General features: G+C 36.4%; 1 protein-coding gene across 1 annotated transcript; it reads left to right on the top strand.

Moving 5' to 3' along the window:
- The first annotated feature begins 12389 nt into the window (after positions 1-12389).
- Positions 12390-17179, top strand: LOC132314416 (desmethyl-deoxy-podophyllotoxin synthase-like). The gene is made up of 4 exons (XM_059813285.1): positions 12390-12534; positions 16337-16470; positions 16557-16654; positions 16750-17179. The coding sequence occupies exons 1-4, from the start codon at positions 12390-12392 to the stop codon at positions 17177-17179; spliced, it is 807 nt and encodes a 268-aa protein (XP_059669268.1).
- Positions 17180-18710: the final 1531 nt, after the last annotated feature.

The following is an 18710-nucleotide window of genomic DNA, read 5'->3' as shown; positions in this document are numbered from 1 at the left end:
ATTCACTTTAGAGAAAAGATTTAAAGGTTTACTCAGACCTTTGATGTAAGTATTCAAACTATTAATTGAATGATACTGATAAGCGCCGAATATTGCATATTCAAGCACCCTTAATTGCATTAGTTAAGTCCATTAGTGGATTATAATGTACAGTTTAGCTTTATTTGTTTATTTCTGAATTCTTTTAGGTCGATTTCCCCAAATATGGTTAAAGAAGCGGTTTTTTCGATCCTTTGAAGAACAAAGCAAGCCGTGCTGGGAACTGTTATTTGAGCCAAGTTCTTTAGCCATCATGTGTATAAATTTTGTGGCATAGCACTCAGAATAAAGACCGCATCAACGGACCAATCTTGTGTAATTCAAGAAGGGGGTGAAAAGAATTGAAGGCATGCTTCCACGGGCGCCCACCTAGCTGCCGCAGGCGCCCGCCAATTACCCCAGTAGGCTCTTGTCGCCGCGGGGCCCTGCCACAGAATCGCGGGCCCCCGCCATCAGCACCGCGGGCACCCGCCAAACCATCCAGTGGCCATCATCAGTTTTTAGTCAGTCGCGGGCGCCCACCGATTTGAAGACAAGTGGGTATGGCTGCATTATTTCTTCCAAGGCTGTCCCCTTGACCCTTTTTTGTGTGGTCCCGAATGCTCCGGGGGTTGTAGGGGCATGAAAATGGAGGGAAATATGATCATTTTGGCTAGAAAAAGCCCTTGAGGCTATTATTTTTATGTATCTCACTTTTTGGACCAAGTTTTAGAGGGAGAGAGTAGTGTTTTGGAGGGTTTGGAGTTCTAGCTTGCTTAAGGTGTGAAAATGGAAGGTGGAGACTCTTCTTCTCCTTCATTCCTTGCATCTATGGGTAACTAAATCCCTATCTAGGGAGGTGATGAAGCCCTCCCTTGTAAGCATATTCTAGCTTAACTTCTATTTTAGGGATAATAATGTATAATTTTGGTCTTTTCATGATCTAGAGCCCCTCACTTGTTGTAATGGATTCCAATGTCTATAAATGGTTATTCTTAGATGGTTATATTGCTTGCATTTTCATAGTGACAATGAAAATAAGGTTGTGGAATGGTTTTAATGGCATGTTGATAGAGAACCTTGACAATCCATTGCTTAGGTATTCCCTTTGATGGTTTATGCTTGATTCCTAGCTTCATGTGCTTCATCATTTGATTAGGGGCTTGATAATCCTTGCTTAAGTGAGTATGTTTAAGGCTACACCCTAGTTTAGGTAGTTCAAATATATGAACCTTTGATGGATTATTCTTGCTTTGTGATTTAATGAACTTCTTGACAATTATATGGCAACCATGTGTTGCTATATATTTTATGACCATTACATAGATTGTCTATCCCCAATTTAGTCTTTATCTAGCATGTGTATAGGGTTGGTACTGGATTCACTTCCCTAGCCTCTTTACATTATCTTTAACTCTTTGTCATTTATCATTTTATGCAAATTAAATTCCTAATTTTAGTGACAACCCAACAAACCTCTATACCCCTTTTCATCATTCCAAAAGCGATTTAAAAACTTTGGTTGCCATAAACTAGTAGTCTCAGTAGTTCGACTTACCCGACCAATAACCCTATTTTACAATGATTTGTGCTATTGCAAAGGTTGATGTATAATTGAAAACCGATCAGATACATCATCTTTTATTTTTGCATAAAACTTGTCTCTCTATGATGAATCAAGATCTTTGTATGAAAATCCCTCAAAAGTTTTTTAAAACTTGCATGTTTCCTAACAATTTGTTCACCCCTACATATTAGTTGTCTCATTCCAAGTAGAACTTTTTTAGAGGACATGTAATTAAGGAACTGTCCCCTTTTAAATTTATCAAATTATCCTCTCAAATTTGAATATATACATAATAAAGTAAAAAAAAAAAAAAAAAAAAATTGAAAATGTAAAAAAATTATTTTGCTTTAACTTTTAAATTTGAACAAGTACTTTGGACAACCTGAAAAAGATAAATCATGACAACCAATTTACTGAGGGAGTATTAAAAAATCATTGCCCGAATAATTCCTCTAGCTTTTAAGTGCCAAACGTATCCAATCATTCTAACCCATCAGGGAAGAAGAGACATCAAATTTCATCAAATCTATTTCGACGCATTCAGGATCTCTAATGAATCTCAGTGAAAAGCTTTCCTCATTGACATGTGGTATCATTGCAAAAGCGGCCATTGGTTCAATATTTCATAGGCAAAAAGAATTCATAGCACTTATCAAGGAAACCATAGAGAAAACAGGAGGTTTCAATGTTGTTGATCTCTTTCCTTCAATTAAAATGCTTGCTTGGATAAGTGGGCTGAAGCCTATGATGAGCGCTGAAAAGTGCGTTTTTAAACCCCTTAAGCTTAGGCATTCTAGTACCTTTATCTATCTTACTTTACCGTTTTAGATTGATTTCGTATTATTTCCATTTTCAGGCACTTATCCTGAAAATAAGCTAACGCAGCCAAATAAGAGCAGAAATGAAGTAATTCTAGATGAATCAAAGAAAGGAGCCAAGTGGAAGCAAAAGGAAGAAAAAGGTGGAAATCAACATCTTTGATTGATCTCAGATCAAAGTTCGATCGATCCAATATGATCGATCTCAGCACTTCAAGATGGATCAGAGCCATGATGACATTTTTGAGATCTCAAAAGTTTGATCGATCCATCATCATTTTTCGATCGATCGAACTACCTTGTCCTTATCCAAATGATTAATCTTATCTAGTTGTACCACCCTACCAACCACTTTTGTCCTTTTCCCAAAAATATCTTCAAAATATCTCATATTTGTCTTTATCCAAAAAGCACCGCTATTGAAGATCGATCCAGCCTAAGTTCGATAGATCTTAACCATGTTCGATCGATCCAAGTCCAAGGCTCGATCAATCAAACTTCCTCCAGTGCGAAAAAGTTAAATTTCCAGCTCATTGAAAGTTGTCCTTTATCCAATCATTGGGGAATATTTGGTACACGACCCCAGCTCATTTTGTGTGTCATTTGACCTACCTATATAAGGATAAGGATTACTTTTTACAAGGGAGGAACTCATACCATACCATATCACATCATATCATCTCATACCTTATAAGAACTCTTAGAGAGCAAGCTTAGAGGAGGAGGAGGCTAGAGACACCATTGGAGACTCTTCATCAACCAAGGAGCAAATCTTTACCATGGAATTAGCCCTTGAGGGTTGGAGAAGCACTACCATAAGTGGCTAGATATCCTCTTGGGGCTAGAGTTAGCCCCAAGCATGCTTTTTGCATCTTGATTTTGTGTATTATTGAGGGATTAGTGTTGTAATACATGTTTTGGCACTTTTATTTATATAGATCTTGTTTATTCAATGATTTATGTGGTTTAATGCTTCCAATTGATCATTTCATTCTATCCATATGTCTATCTATGCTAGAATAGATGTTCATGTGTTTGTCTCTATTTCTTGTGTTATTGATGCATGTCTATGTGTATTGACGCTATAAATCTAAAGATTGCCAAAACATTATGCTTAAAGGAATGCTCTTATAATTTTTAAGATGGTTCATGCTTATTTCTTGATGGATTGTGCCTCTCCCTTAGCTTAATTAGTTTAATTTCATGTCATTAGCTTAACTGTAATGTAGTGGTAGCATAGTTATTAGATGGGAAGACATTCCATGCTTGTTATTTGATGTTCCATACTTTTGAATGCAAGTAGCATATGTCTCTAACCTTGTGGTGTATTTGGCTTGTGAGCTTAATGAAATGATTAATGACTTGCTAGATATATTGTGCTTTTCACATGCTATTTAGACAATATATACTTAATTGTTAGATATATTGTGCTTTTCACATGTTGATTAGACAATGTATGCTTAATTGGTCACCCTTGCTAATTGAATCAACCAAACACACACACACATCAATATTGCAACACACATTTCCCTCATTAGTCACTTGTTAAGGGTATAGAAAAGCATTGTTTGGTGGTGACCTCTAAACCCCAAGATCTCTCTCTCTCTTACTTACTCCTTATTGCATTCAATTATTTAGCTTAATTTGCTCTCTAGTTTAATCAACCAACCAACCACTTGTTTGATCTCTCGACTTACTAACCCTAATAGCGATTCCACAACCAAATTTGACTCCAATCCCTTGGGACGATCCCTACTCGCCCTAACTATATTTTTAGTGAAGGTAGTAGTGGCTTCTATAAATGTAAAACTTGGCCCTCGCCTTAATGCACACACTTTCTAAGCTTGTGGTAGGAGGACGACGTAGTCCACTACTAAGTTTTTGGCGCCGTTGCCAGGGATTAGTTAACGTCGTATTTATGGAATTCATTAGGAATTAGTACTCTTTTGATCCTGTCTTTACTTTGTTTTTATTTTTCTTTTGATTACTTATTATGTTTGTTCATCTTTGACAGGGAGCATTGAGCTAGGAAGCAAACAAAGGAGCATTTAAGCAAAGGAGCTAAGCAAGAAAGGAGAAATGCTAAAAATTTTAAAAAATTTAAGCTAAGCTATAAATTTAGAGTTGAAGTGCTATAGGACCTTTGTGAGACTTTCTTTACTCAATCCTTTAGTTAAATTGTCGGCCCGCGTGGAGGCTTGTTTTTAATTTCTTAGATAAATCGTGAGCCCGCGTGGAGGCATTTTTAATTGTTCTTTGCATATTGTTTGAGCATGGGAGTAGGGAAACATTGTATATGGAAGAAGTTTGTTGATTGTTGATTTGTTGCGAAGGAGGAGTGCTTGCTTGTTTTATTGTGATTTGTGTGTCGCTTGTAGTCAGGAATAGACCTTGTCATATCATACATTCTAGGCCTTCACATGGAAAATCTAGAGGGTAATCTTCGCTACTTAGACCCACGTTTCATGCAAAACCTACCTCTTAATCAACATGGCCCCAGAGTTCAAGCTCCAATTCCCCCAATGGTCCTTCGTGATTATTATAATCTTCATGCATACCATGCACCTACTTGCATTGTGTTGCCTAATTTTAAGGCTAATCAATATGAAATCAAGCCCGAGACCATTCAAATGTGTCCACTCTTTTGTGGCTTATATGAAGATGAATCATATAGGCATCTTAATGAATTTCTTAAACTATGTTCCACCGTGAGGTACATGGATGTCCCGGAGGAAGTTCTTAAATTACTTCTTTTCCCTTTCACGCTTAAAAATAAAGTAAAGCATTGGTTTAATACTTTACGAGTAAATTCAATAACATCTTGGGCACAAATGCAAAATGAGTTTTTAAAAAAAATTTACCCCGTAAGTTTGACCAATGTAATGTGTGCTTCAATTAAAGAATTTTCTCAAAGGGAAGGAGAGTTGTTGCATGAGGCTTAGGAGAGATTGAATGACTTGCTAAGAAAGTGTCCGCATCATGGTATTCCAAAATGGCAGGTTGTCCAATACTTCTATGAAAGCCTATCCGACATGCAAAAGGACATAGTTGATACCTCGTGTGGAGGTTCGTATTTTGGAAAACATGAAGATGACATTTGGTACCTTTTTGAAAAAATGAGTGAAAATTCTTTGCACAAATATTACACTTCTCGGCTTGATCATGGTTTTAATAAAAAGGAAAAAAATGTAACAGTGTTTTAAATTGAAAGTTCAAGGGAAATTGTAGCCGAGGTTAAAACTCTTTATCAAAAACTTGATCAATTCTTGTTGAATAAAAAACCGGTTATCAATTCATCTCCTTTTCATCATACAACTCATCTTTGTGAGCCTTGCATGACATGTTCAAGTGTTTTGCATACTACTTTTAATTGTCCCCATGGATATGTTGTTAATGAACACTTTGAACAAGTTAATGCTACATTTGCTCACCCTTATTCAAATGCATATGTTCCATTGTGGAATGAAAGTTCAAACACTTATCAAGCTAAAAATTTTCAAAAAAAATACATTCCACCTCATAAAAGAAATGGAGGTTCTCAAGGGCTTATTTCCTCTTCTTTCCATCATCAAAGGATGAATGACCTCTCACATTCTCAAATGTGTGATTCCAAAGTTGGCTTTCATTATCCTCAATCACTTTCTAGTAATTCCATATTTGAAGATAAGGTTTTGATGGCCCTGGGTAGCTTAGAGAGGGATACCAACTTGTTACATTCCCACTCTCAATCCATATCAAAGGTTGAATCCCAAATTGGGACCATAGCTAATGCCTTGAATGAAAGAGAAATTGGGAAAATGCCTAGTCAACCCGAGAGGAATCCAAAAGCCCAATTTTGTGTGGAAGCAAACCCTACATCGGGGTGTTCTTCCCAAGCTCAAGCGCAAGCCATCACCACCTTGAGAAGTGGTAAGCAAGTGGACAATAGGGTTGAACTACCAAAAGAAGATAGTGAATCGGTGCAACCTAAAGTTGTCACCCATCCAATTCCCAATTCCACTCCTACTTCCTTGAATGAAAATGATCCTAACTGGAATTCTTAATCTTCTCCATCATCCTCTCAAATTACAAAGTTTTGTTAGCCAAAAGCTCCATTCCCTTATGCTTTAAAATAAACTTCGCCTTATGGGAGGCAAGAAGGGAAAATACATGACATGATGGAAGTTTTTAAGCAAGTCAACATTAATCTTCCTCTTTTAGATGCCATTAAGCAAATTCCACCTTATGCAAAATTCTTGAAAGACCTTTGAATACAAAAGAGGAAGAGCAAGGGACTAAGCCCTAAAAAAGTGTTCCTCACGGAGCAAGTGAGCTCCATTCTTCAACAAAATACTCCACTTAAGTTCAAAGATCCTGGTGCTCCAACTATTTCTTGTGTAATTGGAACTCATGAAATTCATAGAGCTCTTTTTGACTTAGGTGCAAGTGTTAATTTGATTCCTTACTCCGTATATGTCCAACTAGGGTTGAATGAATTGAAGCTAACCTCGGTGGTGCTTCAAATGGCCGATAGATCTGTCAAAACACCTAGGGGCATGGTTGAGGACATTCTTGTCAAGGTGGATAAATTCTACTTTTCGGTTGATTTTGTAGTTCTTGATACCAAACCGGTTGCTAACCCTTCCAACCACATCCCAATCATCTTGGGAAGACCATTCCTTACCACCGCAAATGCAACAATTAATTGTAGATCTAGGATTATGGACCTTTCTTTTGGCAATATGATGATCAAACTTAATGTTTTCCATGCAAGCCGACATCCCATAGATGAAGATGAGTGTTGCTTTGTTGATGTGTTAGATGAGGTTGTTGAGGAATCGATTCCAATGAAGATAATGAAATAACCAATTGAGGATAGTCTTTCATCTCTTTTATCCGATGATCTTCTTGCTTCTTGTCTTCTTGAAATGTATGGAAGTTGTGGATTTGATGATGAAAAAACAATGAATGAAGTAAGCAATCTCATGGAATCTGTTGCAAGCTTAGATTTTCCATCTTGGAAAACTCCAATAGAACCTCTTTCTTCACTCTCTAGCACTCCACTGGTCTCATCTTTAGTCTCTCCACCAATTCTTGAGCTTAAAACTCTACATTCCAATCTCAAGTATGCTTTATTAGGACCAAAAGAGACTCTTTCGGTTATCATTTCTTCAAATCTTGAAAAAGACTAAGAAGATGCTTTCTTAAGTGTGCTTAAGGAAAATAAGGAAGCCATAGGATGGAGTGTGGCGGATCTTAAGGGAATTGACCCTTCTATTTGTATACATCACATACTTATGGAAGATGATGCAAAACCCTTTAGGGATGCCCAAAGGAGACTTAATCCAAACATGAAGGAGGTAGTTAAGAAGGAAGTTGACAAACTCTTAGATGCTGGAATCATTTACCTAATCTCCGATAGCAAATGGGTGAGTCTAACTCAAGTAGTTCCCAAAAAATCGGGGATTACGGTGGTTGAGAATGCAAAGGGTGAGGAAATCTCTAAGCATACCACCAATTCATAGCGTGTATGCATTGATTACCGCAAATTGAATGCCGCCACTAGAAATGATCACTTTCCCTTGCCATTCATTGATCAAATTCTAGAGAGATTGGCTGGGCAACAATATTATTACTTCCTTAATGGCTATTCGGGGTACAATCAAGTAGCCCTCAACTCATTAGACCAAGAGAAAACCACCTTTACATGTCCATTCGGCATATTTGCTTATAGACGGATGCCTTTTAGTTTGTGCAATGCACCCGCCACATTCCAAAGGTGTATGATTTCAATTTTCTAGGATATGGTGGAAGAGTATTTAGAGGTTTTTATAGATGATTTTTCTGTTTTTGGGTCTTCATTTAATGCATGCCTCAAAAATTTAGATCTAGTGTTTAAGAGATGTCGTGAAACCAACCTTGTACTTAGCTAGGAAAAGAGTCATTTCATGGTTCAAGAGGGTATTGTTTTAGGTCATGTTATCTCAAGGAGAGGAATAGAGGTAGATAAAGCGAAGGTTGAGCTTATTTCTGAATTGCCTCCACCTTCAACGGTGAGAGAGGTTTGCTCATTTCTAGGCCATGCTAGCTTTTACCGCCGTTTTATCAAAGACTTTAGCAAAATTGCTCAACCCTTATGCAATCTTCTTGCCAAGGAAACTCCTTTTGTCTTTGACCAAGCATGCTTAGACGCTTTTCATAAATTACGTGAATTATTATCATCCGCTCCTATCATGCAACCTCCTAATTGGTCATTGCCATTTGAAATCATGTGTGATGCTTATGATTATGCCATGTGAGAAGTTTTGGGACAAAGAGTGGGGGAGCTTTCATGTGCTATATACTATGCAAGTAAAACTTTCACGGGAGCTTAATTGAATTACTCCACTACCGAGAAAGAATTACTTGCTGTAATGTATGCTCTTGATAAATTTCGTTCCTATCTCTTAGGGTCTAAGGCTATTATTTATTCTGATCATGCCGCCTTGAGTCATCTATTGACAAAAAGGGAAACAAAACCTAGGTTAATTAGATGGATTTTGCTTCTTCAGGAATTCAATTTTGAAATCAAGGACAAGAAAGGCACCGAAAATGTGGTTACCAATCATCTTTCTAGGTTATCGATAGAGCCTTTCCCTAGTTTACCAATTTGTGACTCTTTTGTCGACATTGTGAATTATTTGGCAGTAGGCAAGCTACCAACTTATTGGTAAAAGAATGAAAAAAATTGTTTCTTTGCCAACATCCGGAATTACTATTGGGAAGACCCTGTCTTGTACCGATATTGTCCGGATCAAATTGTGAGGAGATGCATTCCGGAGAGTGAAATTCCAAGCGTCCTAGTGTTTTGTCACACTCTTGCATGTGGTGGGCGTTTTAGTGCAAAGAAGACCGCCTTGAAGGTTCTTCAAAGTGGGCTATTTTGGCCCACTATTCATAGAGATGCCTACAACTTTTGCAAATCATGTGAGAGATGTCAAAAGATGTGAACAATGTCTAGAAGAGATACGATGCCCTTGACCAATATACTTGTTGTTGTGATCTTTGATATATGGGGCATTAATTTTATGGGTCCATTTCCTATGTCCTATGGTTTTCAATACATTCTTCTTGCCGTTGATTATGTTTCCAAGTGGGTGGAAGCATGTGCTACCAAAACAAATGACCACTCCGTGGTCATTCAATTCATTAAATCCAATATCTTTGCTTGTTTTGGTATGCCAAGGGCTATAATAAGTGATGGAGGAAAACATTTTTGCAATCAATTCCTAAGACATTTATTTCTTAAATACTCCGTCACTCATAAGGTAGCCACTCCCTATCATCCTCAAACAAGTGGACAAGTTAAAGTGTCTAACCGGGAATTTAATCATATTCTTGAGAAAATGGTTAACACCACCCGAAAGGATTGGTTAAGGAAGCTAAATGATGCTTTGTGGGCTTATCGGACAGCATATAAGACTCCCATTGGCATGTCTCCTTATAGGCTTATATATGGAAAGCCTTGCCATCTTCTGGTTGAGTTAGAACATAAAGCCTTGTGGGCGGTTAAAAAGCTCAATTTTGACCTTGATAAAGCCGGAGAGAATAGGCTACTTCAATTGAGTGAGTTAGAAGAATTGAGACATAATGCTTATAATAATGCCAAACTTTACAAAGAAAGAACCAAAGCCTTTCATGATAAGCATATTGTGAAAAAGTCTTTGGAACCTGGTCAAAAAGCTTGGCTTTTCAACTCTAGACTAAAGCTCTTTCCTGGGAAATTGAGAACTAAATGGGAGGTTCTTTATGAAATCATCTCTGTTGCACCTCATGGGGCGGTTGAAATTAGAAATTTGAAGAAGGGAAACATTTTTAAGGTTAATGGACAGAGGTTGAAACCTTACATAGAGGGTCAAGTCTTTCAAAGACATTTGGAACCTGCACATCTAGTTGACCCGGTGTATGAAAACATAAAAAATTGCATTAACAAGGGACCAAAAGCTTCTTTTGAACTTAATCCAACAAGTTCTTCAAATAACCATTTGTTGGGTGGAGTTCAAAGCATCTATCACCCCAACAAGGAGGGGATGCATAACAAGATCTTTGATCCGGGCTAAAAGAGCCCAACGTCTTGCGAGAGACGTTAAAGACTAGCAAAACATTTCGTAGGGTGTCAAAACCCTATTCCTCCCTCATTTCTATCTTAAATTTCATTTCTTGCGAAGTCTAGATACTTATTTTTGTTTCATATGCATTGCTAGGAACTGTGATTAGGATTGCATGAATTTTGTGTTGTGATTGAGCATTTTGTATAAGTTCGATCGATCTCAAATGAGAGTTCGATCGATTAAACTTCCACCTGCATCCAACATTTAGAAAAATAATTTTGATCTGCATCCACCTACATCCAAATCACCTCTCTGTCCCATCGTTCAAACCTATTCTCAGATCGATCAGAAGACCTTCGATCGATCTTGTGCTCCAACACTTAGAAAATTTTGAGCCTGCATCAACCTGCATATTTCAGCTCTCTGTCTCATCGATCGAAAACATTTCAAGATCGATCTGAAGTTTTTCGATCGATCCAACTTCAAAGTTCGATCGATCTGTATGTTCAAACACTTAGCCAAATTTTTGAACCAAAAACCTGCATATTTTTGCTCTCTGTCTGATCGATCGAACATTTTGTTCAGATCGATCTCAGTTCTTCAATTCTTTTTTTTTTGACTTTTGTTTGACTTTATTTGACTTTTTAATTTTCAAAAATCCAAAAATATTTATTTTATTTTCTTCCATTTTTTTTATAAAAAAAAAAATTAAAAATTCCAAAAAGATTTTATTTTTCACCCAAATCCAAAACTATTTTCTATTTTTCAATTTTAATTTTTAATTTTTAATTTTAGTTTTAATTTTTCAAAAATTTCAAAAAATTCCAAAAACACTTTGAAGAGAGACCATCAAAGTTCGATCAATCGAAAATCTCATTTCGATCGATCGAACTAATCGGGAAATATTTTTAAAAATAGACCCTGAGGGTCTAACGATCGATTCATTAGATCGATCCAACCCTTTTCCAAACCCTCAATCCTTCACTCCCATCGCCACTATGCCCCATCTTCATCATCATCTCCGGCAAGATCCTATGAGCTTCGATTCTCTCTCTCTCTTCTCTCTCCTTTCGGATCTGAGTTTCCATCACCCTCTTCGCATCTCATCTTCTCTCCTCGATTTTGGGTAAGATCCGAACCCTATCTTTGATTTCAAGCTTCAAATTGTTAAATACATGTTTTAAATATTGAATCCATGATATATTGATGATGAAATCCACCATTGATGAAGCTTGAAACATTATGTTTATATATGTGTATATATGTTGTGTATATATTTGTGAGTTTTGATTCGATTTGTAGGAGTATGGGCCATGCTATGTGAGTAGAATTGATGATTTGTTGTGTTGATGAGCCCACGACCATGTCGTGAAGGCCCCGTGCCATCCACGTCATAGATCTGTGACCTTTCAGTTTTCATCTTCGTACAGTTCGATCGATCAAACTTCTATCTCAGATCGATCTTGAGAGATCGATTGAACTCAGTTTTTTAAATTTCTCAGATCGATCGAAGTTTTGAGATCAATCTCACATTTTTTTGTGATCGATCGAATTTCACAGATTTCATACACACTTCATTCATCATGTATTATGCCCAATGCTTGTGATATTCCACATTGGATGCATTTCATACTTACATTGTTTAGCATGCTTCATATCCTGTCACTTGCATAAATTCATGTTATCTACCTATTTTATCTATCTTATTTGACATGCATGTCTCTATGTTGTGCTTTCAATTCTTTATTTTAGCACTAACTCCCATTGCAAGTTTCACCTTCCTTTTTGTAGGACATGACTAAACAAAAGTATGTTTGGACACAGGAGCCTGCAGAGTCCTCCCAAGCTCAGACTGGCCATTCTTCTGCTCCACCTGCATCTGAGGCTCTTAATCAAATAGCTAGCCTTAAAGCATAAATGCAAGTTTTGGAGGAGACCCTGCTCGCCATTAGAGCTGACATTGCTTCCTTCTGTGCAGAGATCATGGCGCACTTGCTGACTTATCCAGGGAAATCCAAAGAGATCGGCCTGCTAGTCCTGCATCCTCTGCCTGAGACTCCCTGTCTCTCTATCTTTTTATGCTCTATATCTATGTTGCTAGTCTACTACATTATTATATTTGCAGCCGGTCTATCGGCTTTGATCTTTTGATGTATCCAGTACTCTATTTTATTTATATATGCTTTTGTTATGGATGTCATGTGTTATATTCTTATATCTGTATGCTTGACTCCATCAGGTATATCACAGCGACTTCAGTGAGAGAGTGCTACCCGATTTTCAGGACCACCCTTATACCTCTCTCACTGTTTTATTTCATTTACACTTACATGTCCACTGTGCACTGATTATCCCTTTTTGTTATCTGATGAGTTTATCTGAGTGCCAAATTTCAAGACCACAGTTAATCCCAAGTTTGGGGGGGCCATGCTACCCACTCTGGATACTTCAGTCCCAGCCATTCTTTGCCTTAATTTCACCAGTATACTCTTTCCTTTTGTTTTCTTTGCACATTGAGGACATTGTGCCGTTTAAGTTTGGGGGTAACGGTGTAAGTTACAGTGTTTGCTTTTAAATTCAAAATTTGAGCATGACTTGTGTATTTGAGAGATTTTCTATGATTGGTCCATATCTAGCTATGATTTTGATCTTTTGAGGACTATATTGCTTAAAATTTAAAAATTGCTTGACTTGAGAGTCCAATACTCCTTGTATGCCATGTGGAAGCCATTTAGGAGTAAATTTTTTGAAAGATTGATATCTTGCTTGCATTTGTGGTCCACATCATCTTGATTTTGTGATTGTTTTGAGATTCACTCTAGAATTCTACACTAGCATAGGTGCACACTAGCATTCATTTGTGGGGTACATGCTTTGTTGATTATTGAATTGGTTATATCCCAATTGGGCTAGTAGTGCATTGAAAGCTTTCATTCTTGATAAAGGTGGATAACAACCCACTTTCACTAAGTAGCCGGGATTCTAGCCTAATCAAGCACTGAACTTCTCGCTCCGAAAGGTGGAGGGTCCAAACTCTAGGTTAATAAATGTATTAAAAAAAAAAAAAAAAAAGTTGCAAAAGCAATAAAAAAGTGAGGACTTCTCCCAAAAGGTAAGAAGTGAGAAATGATTGATGGAGGTTGTTTTGATTTGTAGCCTAGTTAATTTGAGCTTGTAAGTCCGTAGGAGTGTTTGAACGCCTAATGCCCTAAAGCCGTCTGGTTTGGGAGTCATTAACCTAATGCTGGACCTCATGAATCGCTAGAAAGCTTAATAGATTAACACATTGCACTATACTTCCATCTTTGATCCTATAAAAAATAAAAATAAAAATGAGTGAAACGAATAAGCGCACCTAGAACAAAAAAGCTTTAATAAAAGGTCCACTTTTTGTCTTGATGATCGGTACTAGATTTGTGCGCTAGTTTGAGGGTAAGGATATGATTAATTCTTTAGTTTCCTAAGATAGCAAAATATTTGATGCCGGTCCACTCAAAAAGGATTCTAGAGTTGTTTTGATTTGCATGATCATTTTCTTGATGTGTGGAGGACCATACTTACTTGCTTGATGTTGAGATTTTGGGAGATTGCTTGGAAATGGTTGAAAATTTGCATACTTGAGGTAGTTTTCTCCCAATGCTTGTTTGCAATATTGGTGTCTCTTTTGTGAGAATGAGCTTAATGTTTGTGGGTATCATTTCTGGAAACCCTCACGAGACTTCACTCGTCCACTAGGGGTAACCTAGGGGTTTAAAAGGCTTGTTGCATATGCTAAGTGCAATCGTGTTCTCTACGAAAGTGGCATTATCCATTTATTGTTTTCTAGTTCATAGTTGTATAGTTGTTCATTTCATTCCTTTACTTTCTAGTTCATTGCTACGGATTAGCAATATTTAAGTTTGGGGGTGTGATGAGCACTGAAAAGTGCGTATTTAAACCCATTAAGCTTAGGCATTCTAGTACCTTTATCTATCTTACTTTACCGTTTTAGATTAATTTTGTATTATTTCCATTTTCAGGCACTTATCCCGAAAATAAGCTAACTCAGTCAAATAAGAGCAGAAATGAAGCAATTCTGGGATGAATCAAAGAAATGAGCCAAGTGGAAGCAAAAGGAAGAAAAATGTGGAAATCAACATCTTCGATCGATCTCAGATCAAAGTTCGATTGATCCAACATGATCGATCTTAGCACTTCAAGATGGATCAGAGCCATGATGACATTTTTCGAGATCTCAAAAGTTCGATCGATCTAACATCATTCTTCGATCGATCGAACTACCTTGTTCTTATCTAAATGATTGATCTTATCTAGTTATACCACCCTACCAACCACTTTTGTCCTTTTCCCAAAAATATCTTCAAAATATCTCAGATTTGTCTTTATCCAAAAAGCGGCGCCATTGAAGATTGATCCAGCCTAAGTTTGATAGATCTCAGCCATGTTCGATCTATCTAAGTCCAAGGTTCGATCGATCGAACTTCCTCCAGTGCAAAAAAGTTAAATTTCCAGCTCGTTAAAAGTTATCCTTTATCCAATCATTGGGGAATATTTGGTACACGACCCCAGCTCATTTTGTGTGTCATTTGACCTACCTATATAAGGCTAAGGATTGCTTTTTACAAGGGAGGACCTTATACCATACCATATCACATCATATCATCTCATACCTTGTAAGAACTTTTAGAGAGCAAGCTTAGAGGAGGAGGAGGCTAGAGACACCATTAGAGACTCTTCATCAACCAATTGGAGAAGCACTACCATGAGTGGCTAGATATCCTCTTGGGGCTAGAGTTAGCCCCAAGCATGCTTTCTACATCTTAATTTTGTGTATTATTGAGGGATTAGTGTTGTAATACATGTTTTGGCACTTTAATTTATATAGATCTTGTTTATTCAATGATTTATGTGGTTTAATGCTTCCAATTGATCATTTCATTCTATCCATATGTCTATGTATGCTAGAATAGATGTTCATGTGTTTGTCTCTATTTCTTGATGCTATAGATATAGAGATTGCCAAAACATTGTGCTTAAAGGAATGCTCCTGTAATTTTCTAGATGGTTCATGCTCATTTCTTGATGGATTATGCCTCTCCCTTAGCTTAATTAGTTTAATTTCATGTGATTAACTTAATTGTAGTGTAGTGGTAGTATAGTTATTAGATGGGAGGACAATCCATGCTTGTTGTTTGATGTTCCATACTTTTGAATGCAAGTAGCATATGTCTCTAACCTTGTGGTGTATTTGGCTTGTGAACTTAATGAAAGGATTAATGACTTGCTAGATATATTGTGCTTTTCACATGCTATTTAGACATTATATACTTAATTGATAGATATATTGTGTCTTTCACATGTTGATTAGACAATGTATGCTTAATTGGTTACCCTTGCTAATTGAATCAACCTAACACACACACACATCAATATTGCAACACACATTTCCCTCATTAGTCACTTGTTAAGGGTGTAGAAAAGTATTGTTCGATGGTGACCTCTAAACCCCAAGATCTCTCTCTCTCTTACTTACTCCTTATTGTATTCAATTATTTAGCTTTATTTGCTCTCTAGTTTAATCAACCAACCAACCACTTGTTTGATCTCTCGACCTACTAACCCTAATAGCGATTCCACAACCAAATTCGACTCCAATCCCTTGGGACGATCCCTACTCGCCCTAACTATATTTTTAGTGAAGGTAGTAGTGGCTTCTATAAATGTAAAACTTGGCCCTCGCCTTAATGCGCACACTTTCTAAGCTTGTGGTAGGAGGACGACGTAGCCCGCCACCTACCTAGACTCAAGAAAATGCATCAAAATCTTGATAAAGGTGTTGACCAACATCATTGATGAATATAAAGCTCGGAAGGCATCAACACATACCAGTGACGGTGAAGCTAGTCATGAAGATCTGGTAGATGTTCTTCTAAGACTTCAGGAGGAGGGTAATCTTGAGATCCCCTTAAGTATGACAGACATCAAGTGCACTATTTTGGTCAGTACATTTACTTTCTGCTTCTATCAATATCAATGAATTAACTTCCACAAATTATTTTTAACTCGATTTCAATGCTCTTCCAGGACATGTTCATTGACGGGATTGACACATCATCTACAACTTTAGTATGGACAATGTCAGAATTGCTGAAAAACCCAAGGGTTATGAAAAAGGCACTAAGGTGAGACAAGTTTTATGTAAAAAAAGGAAATATTGTTAATCAAGAAGACATACTTGAATTGAGTTACTTAAGTTAGTTATCAAATAAACTCTAAGAGTATACCCTTCTATCCCTTTATTAGTTCTAAGAGAGAGTAAAGAGAGATGTGAAATTGATGGATATGAGATACCTGCAAAAACTCAAGTAATAGTTAATGTACGGGCTATTAGTATCAATCCTGAAAACTGGAGTGATCCCGAGCGCTTTCTTCAAGAGAGGTTCATTTATAGTTCAATTGATTACAAGGGAAATCATTTTCAATATCTAACATTTGGTGCTAGAAGGAGAATATGTCCTAGCATATCATTCAGGATTGCTAAAGTTGAGCTTGCACTTGCGAATTTATTATATCACTTTGACTGGAAACTTCTCGAGGGACAGAAGCTAGAAGATCTTGATATGGATGAGGTTTTTGGTGCAACAGTTAACAAGAAAAGAGATTTGTGTGTGATTCCTATTGCTTATCATCCTTCAGCTGGTGAATAAGATATTAAGACCAGAAGGTAGGAAGCATTGGATGGAATTTTCAATTCCTGTGTAAGCCTGGAATGTTAGTTTATCTATTATTAAGAATGTAATTTTATGGTTATAATATATATAACAATGTTGAAAGGTAAAATAAGAACAGATATATGGAATCTTATAGATTATTGAATAAAGAAAAGAGTTCACTCATTGGTGTTTTTAAATCAAAATTTTAAGGTGTTTTGATCTCAAAAGCTTAGCTTTTTTATTAAGTTCAATAGACCTCTAAAACAGTTAAACAACACACACACAAAGGAGCCATGGTATAAGAGCCATAAGCCCTTCTTATTAGTCAATATTGAACTAAAAAGAATCTAGATATTCATGAATATAGATAAATTCAAAAGAATCTTATCCTGTGCTTAATAGAGATTTGGTTATTTATGTTAGGTGGTTGACCTAATTGTAGTATAGCTCTTATATTCCCTATTTTAATAGGTATTAGTTTCAACTTGCCCTTTTATATTATTTTTGCTTAAATTAAATTTATCAAAATAAAAATAAATTAATCAACCCATAAAGCAAAAATAAAGTGCAATTAAAGTAAATAAATTTTGAGAGATGACAGCAAGATTTTTAAATCATTATGAGAAAAATCTCAGAGATTCCATTGTCTCGAGCGAAACGATCCACTATGTTTGAAGCAAAGTATAGTTCACTTTGACTCAAGCTTACACTCTATCGTTCCACCAAAAACTTTGTAACTCTCCCATCCAACAGCTCTCGACCTCATGTTTACTCTTGATCTCTATAAAAGAATTGCTGATAGATCAAACAATACTCTACGAATGCTCTACAAAAGGATTGCTAATAAATCAAATATCTATTGTACTGTATTTTATTAAGCACAAATTTTGCTTTAAATGAATGGATCAGCCTGCACATTACAGCGGACCTGCATACATTTTTTTTAAAATGGTACCGAGTCGGATGTTTAACAGCGAGCTCCATTCACAATATCAAACCTCATAATCCAATTGGAGTCAATCTAGAGAATTTTTTTCACAATTTTGAAAAACCTAAAAATTCGTCTCTTCTATCATTTTTTATTAAACAAAAGAAAAAACATATCTATATATATATATATATAATATATATATATATATATATATATATATATATATATATATATATTATAAGAATTTTCATAGTGAAAACATTTGTAACAATAAATATATTATTAGTCAATTGGTACATAGCTCAAAAATGTTGAACAGAATATTCAAGAAGATTGAAGAAGTATGAAAAAAATATTACCAAGGGCGGATCCAGGAATTGTCAATGGGGGGGCTAGTATTGAACATAAATTTAACAACACAATTTCATAAGCAAAATTTTTTTTTATAACATAATCTAGATAAATATTTGAAGTCAAAGATTACAAAATATCTATCTAAGTTGTGCTCGTTGAGTTTTTAAAGACTCGAATTCATCGATAATAGACTCCAAGTTAATTTTCCAAACAAGGTCCCATTCAAGGTTGACGGTCATG

This window comes from Cornus florida, unplaced genomic scaffold (genome assembly GCF_030987335.1).
Source record: "Cornus florida cultivar Cherokee Brave unplaced genomic scaffold, ASM3098733v1 CherokeeBrave_3.0.0_Hap2_Chr06, whole genome shotgun sequence".
NCBI classification, from domain to species: domain Eukaryota; kingdom Viridiplantae; phylum Streptophyta; class Magnoliopsida; order Cornales; family Cornaceae; genus Cornus; species Cornus florida.
This window is presented reverse-complemented; position numbering and strand designations above follow the sequence as displayed.

Coding starts and splice junctions, on each gene's coding strand:
- LOC132314416 (XM_059813285.1), top strand. CDS start 12,390: ATGCAAGTTTTGGAGGAGACCCTGCTCGCCATTAGAGCTGACATTGCT. Junction 16,471..16,556: donor ACATCAAGTGCACTATTTTG/GTCAGTACATTT, acceptor ATGCTCTTCCAG/GACATGTTCATTGACGGGAT. Junction 16,655..16,749: donor GTTATGAAAAAGGCACTAAG/GTGAGACAAGTT, acceptor ATAAACTCTAAG/AGTATACCCTTCTATCCCTT.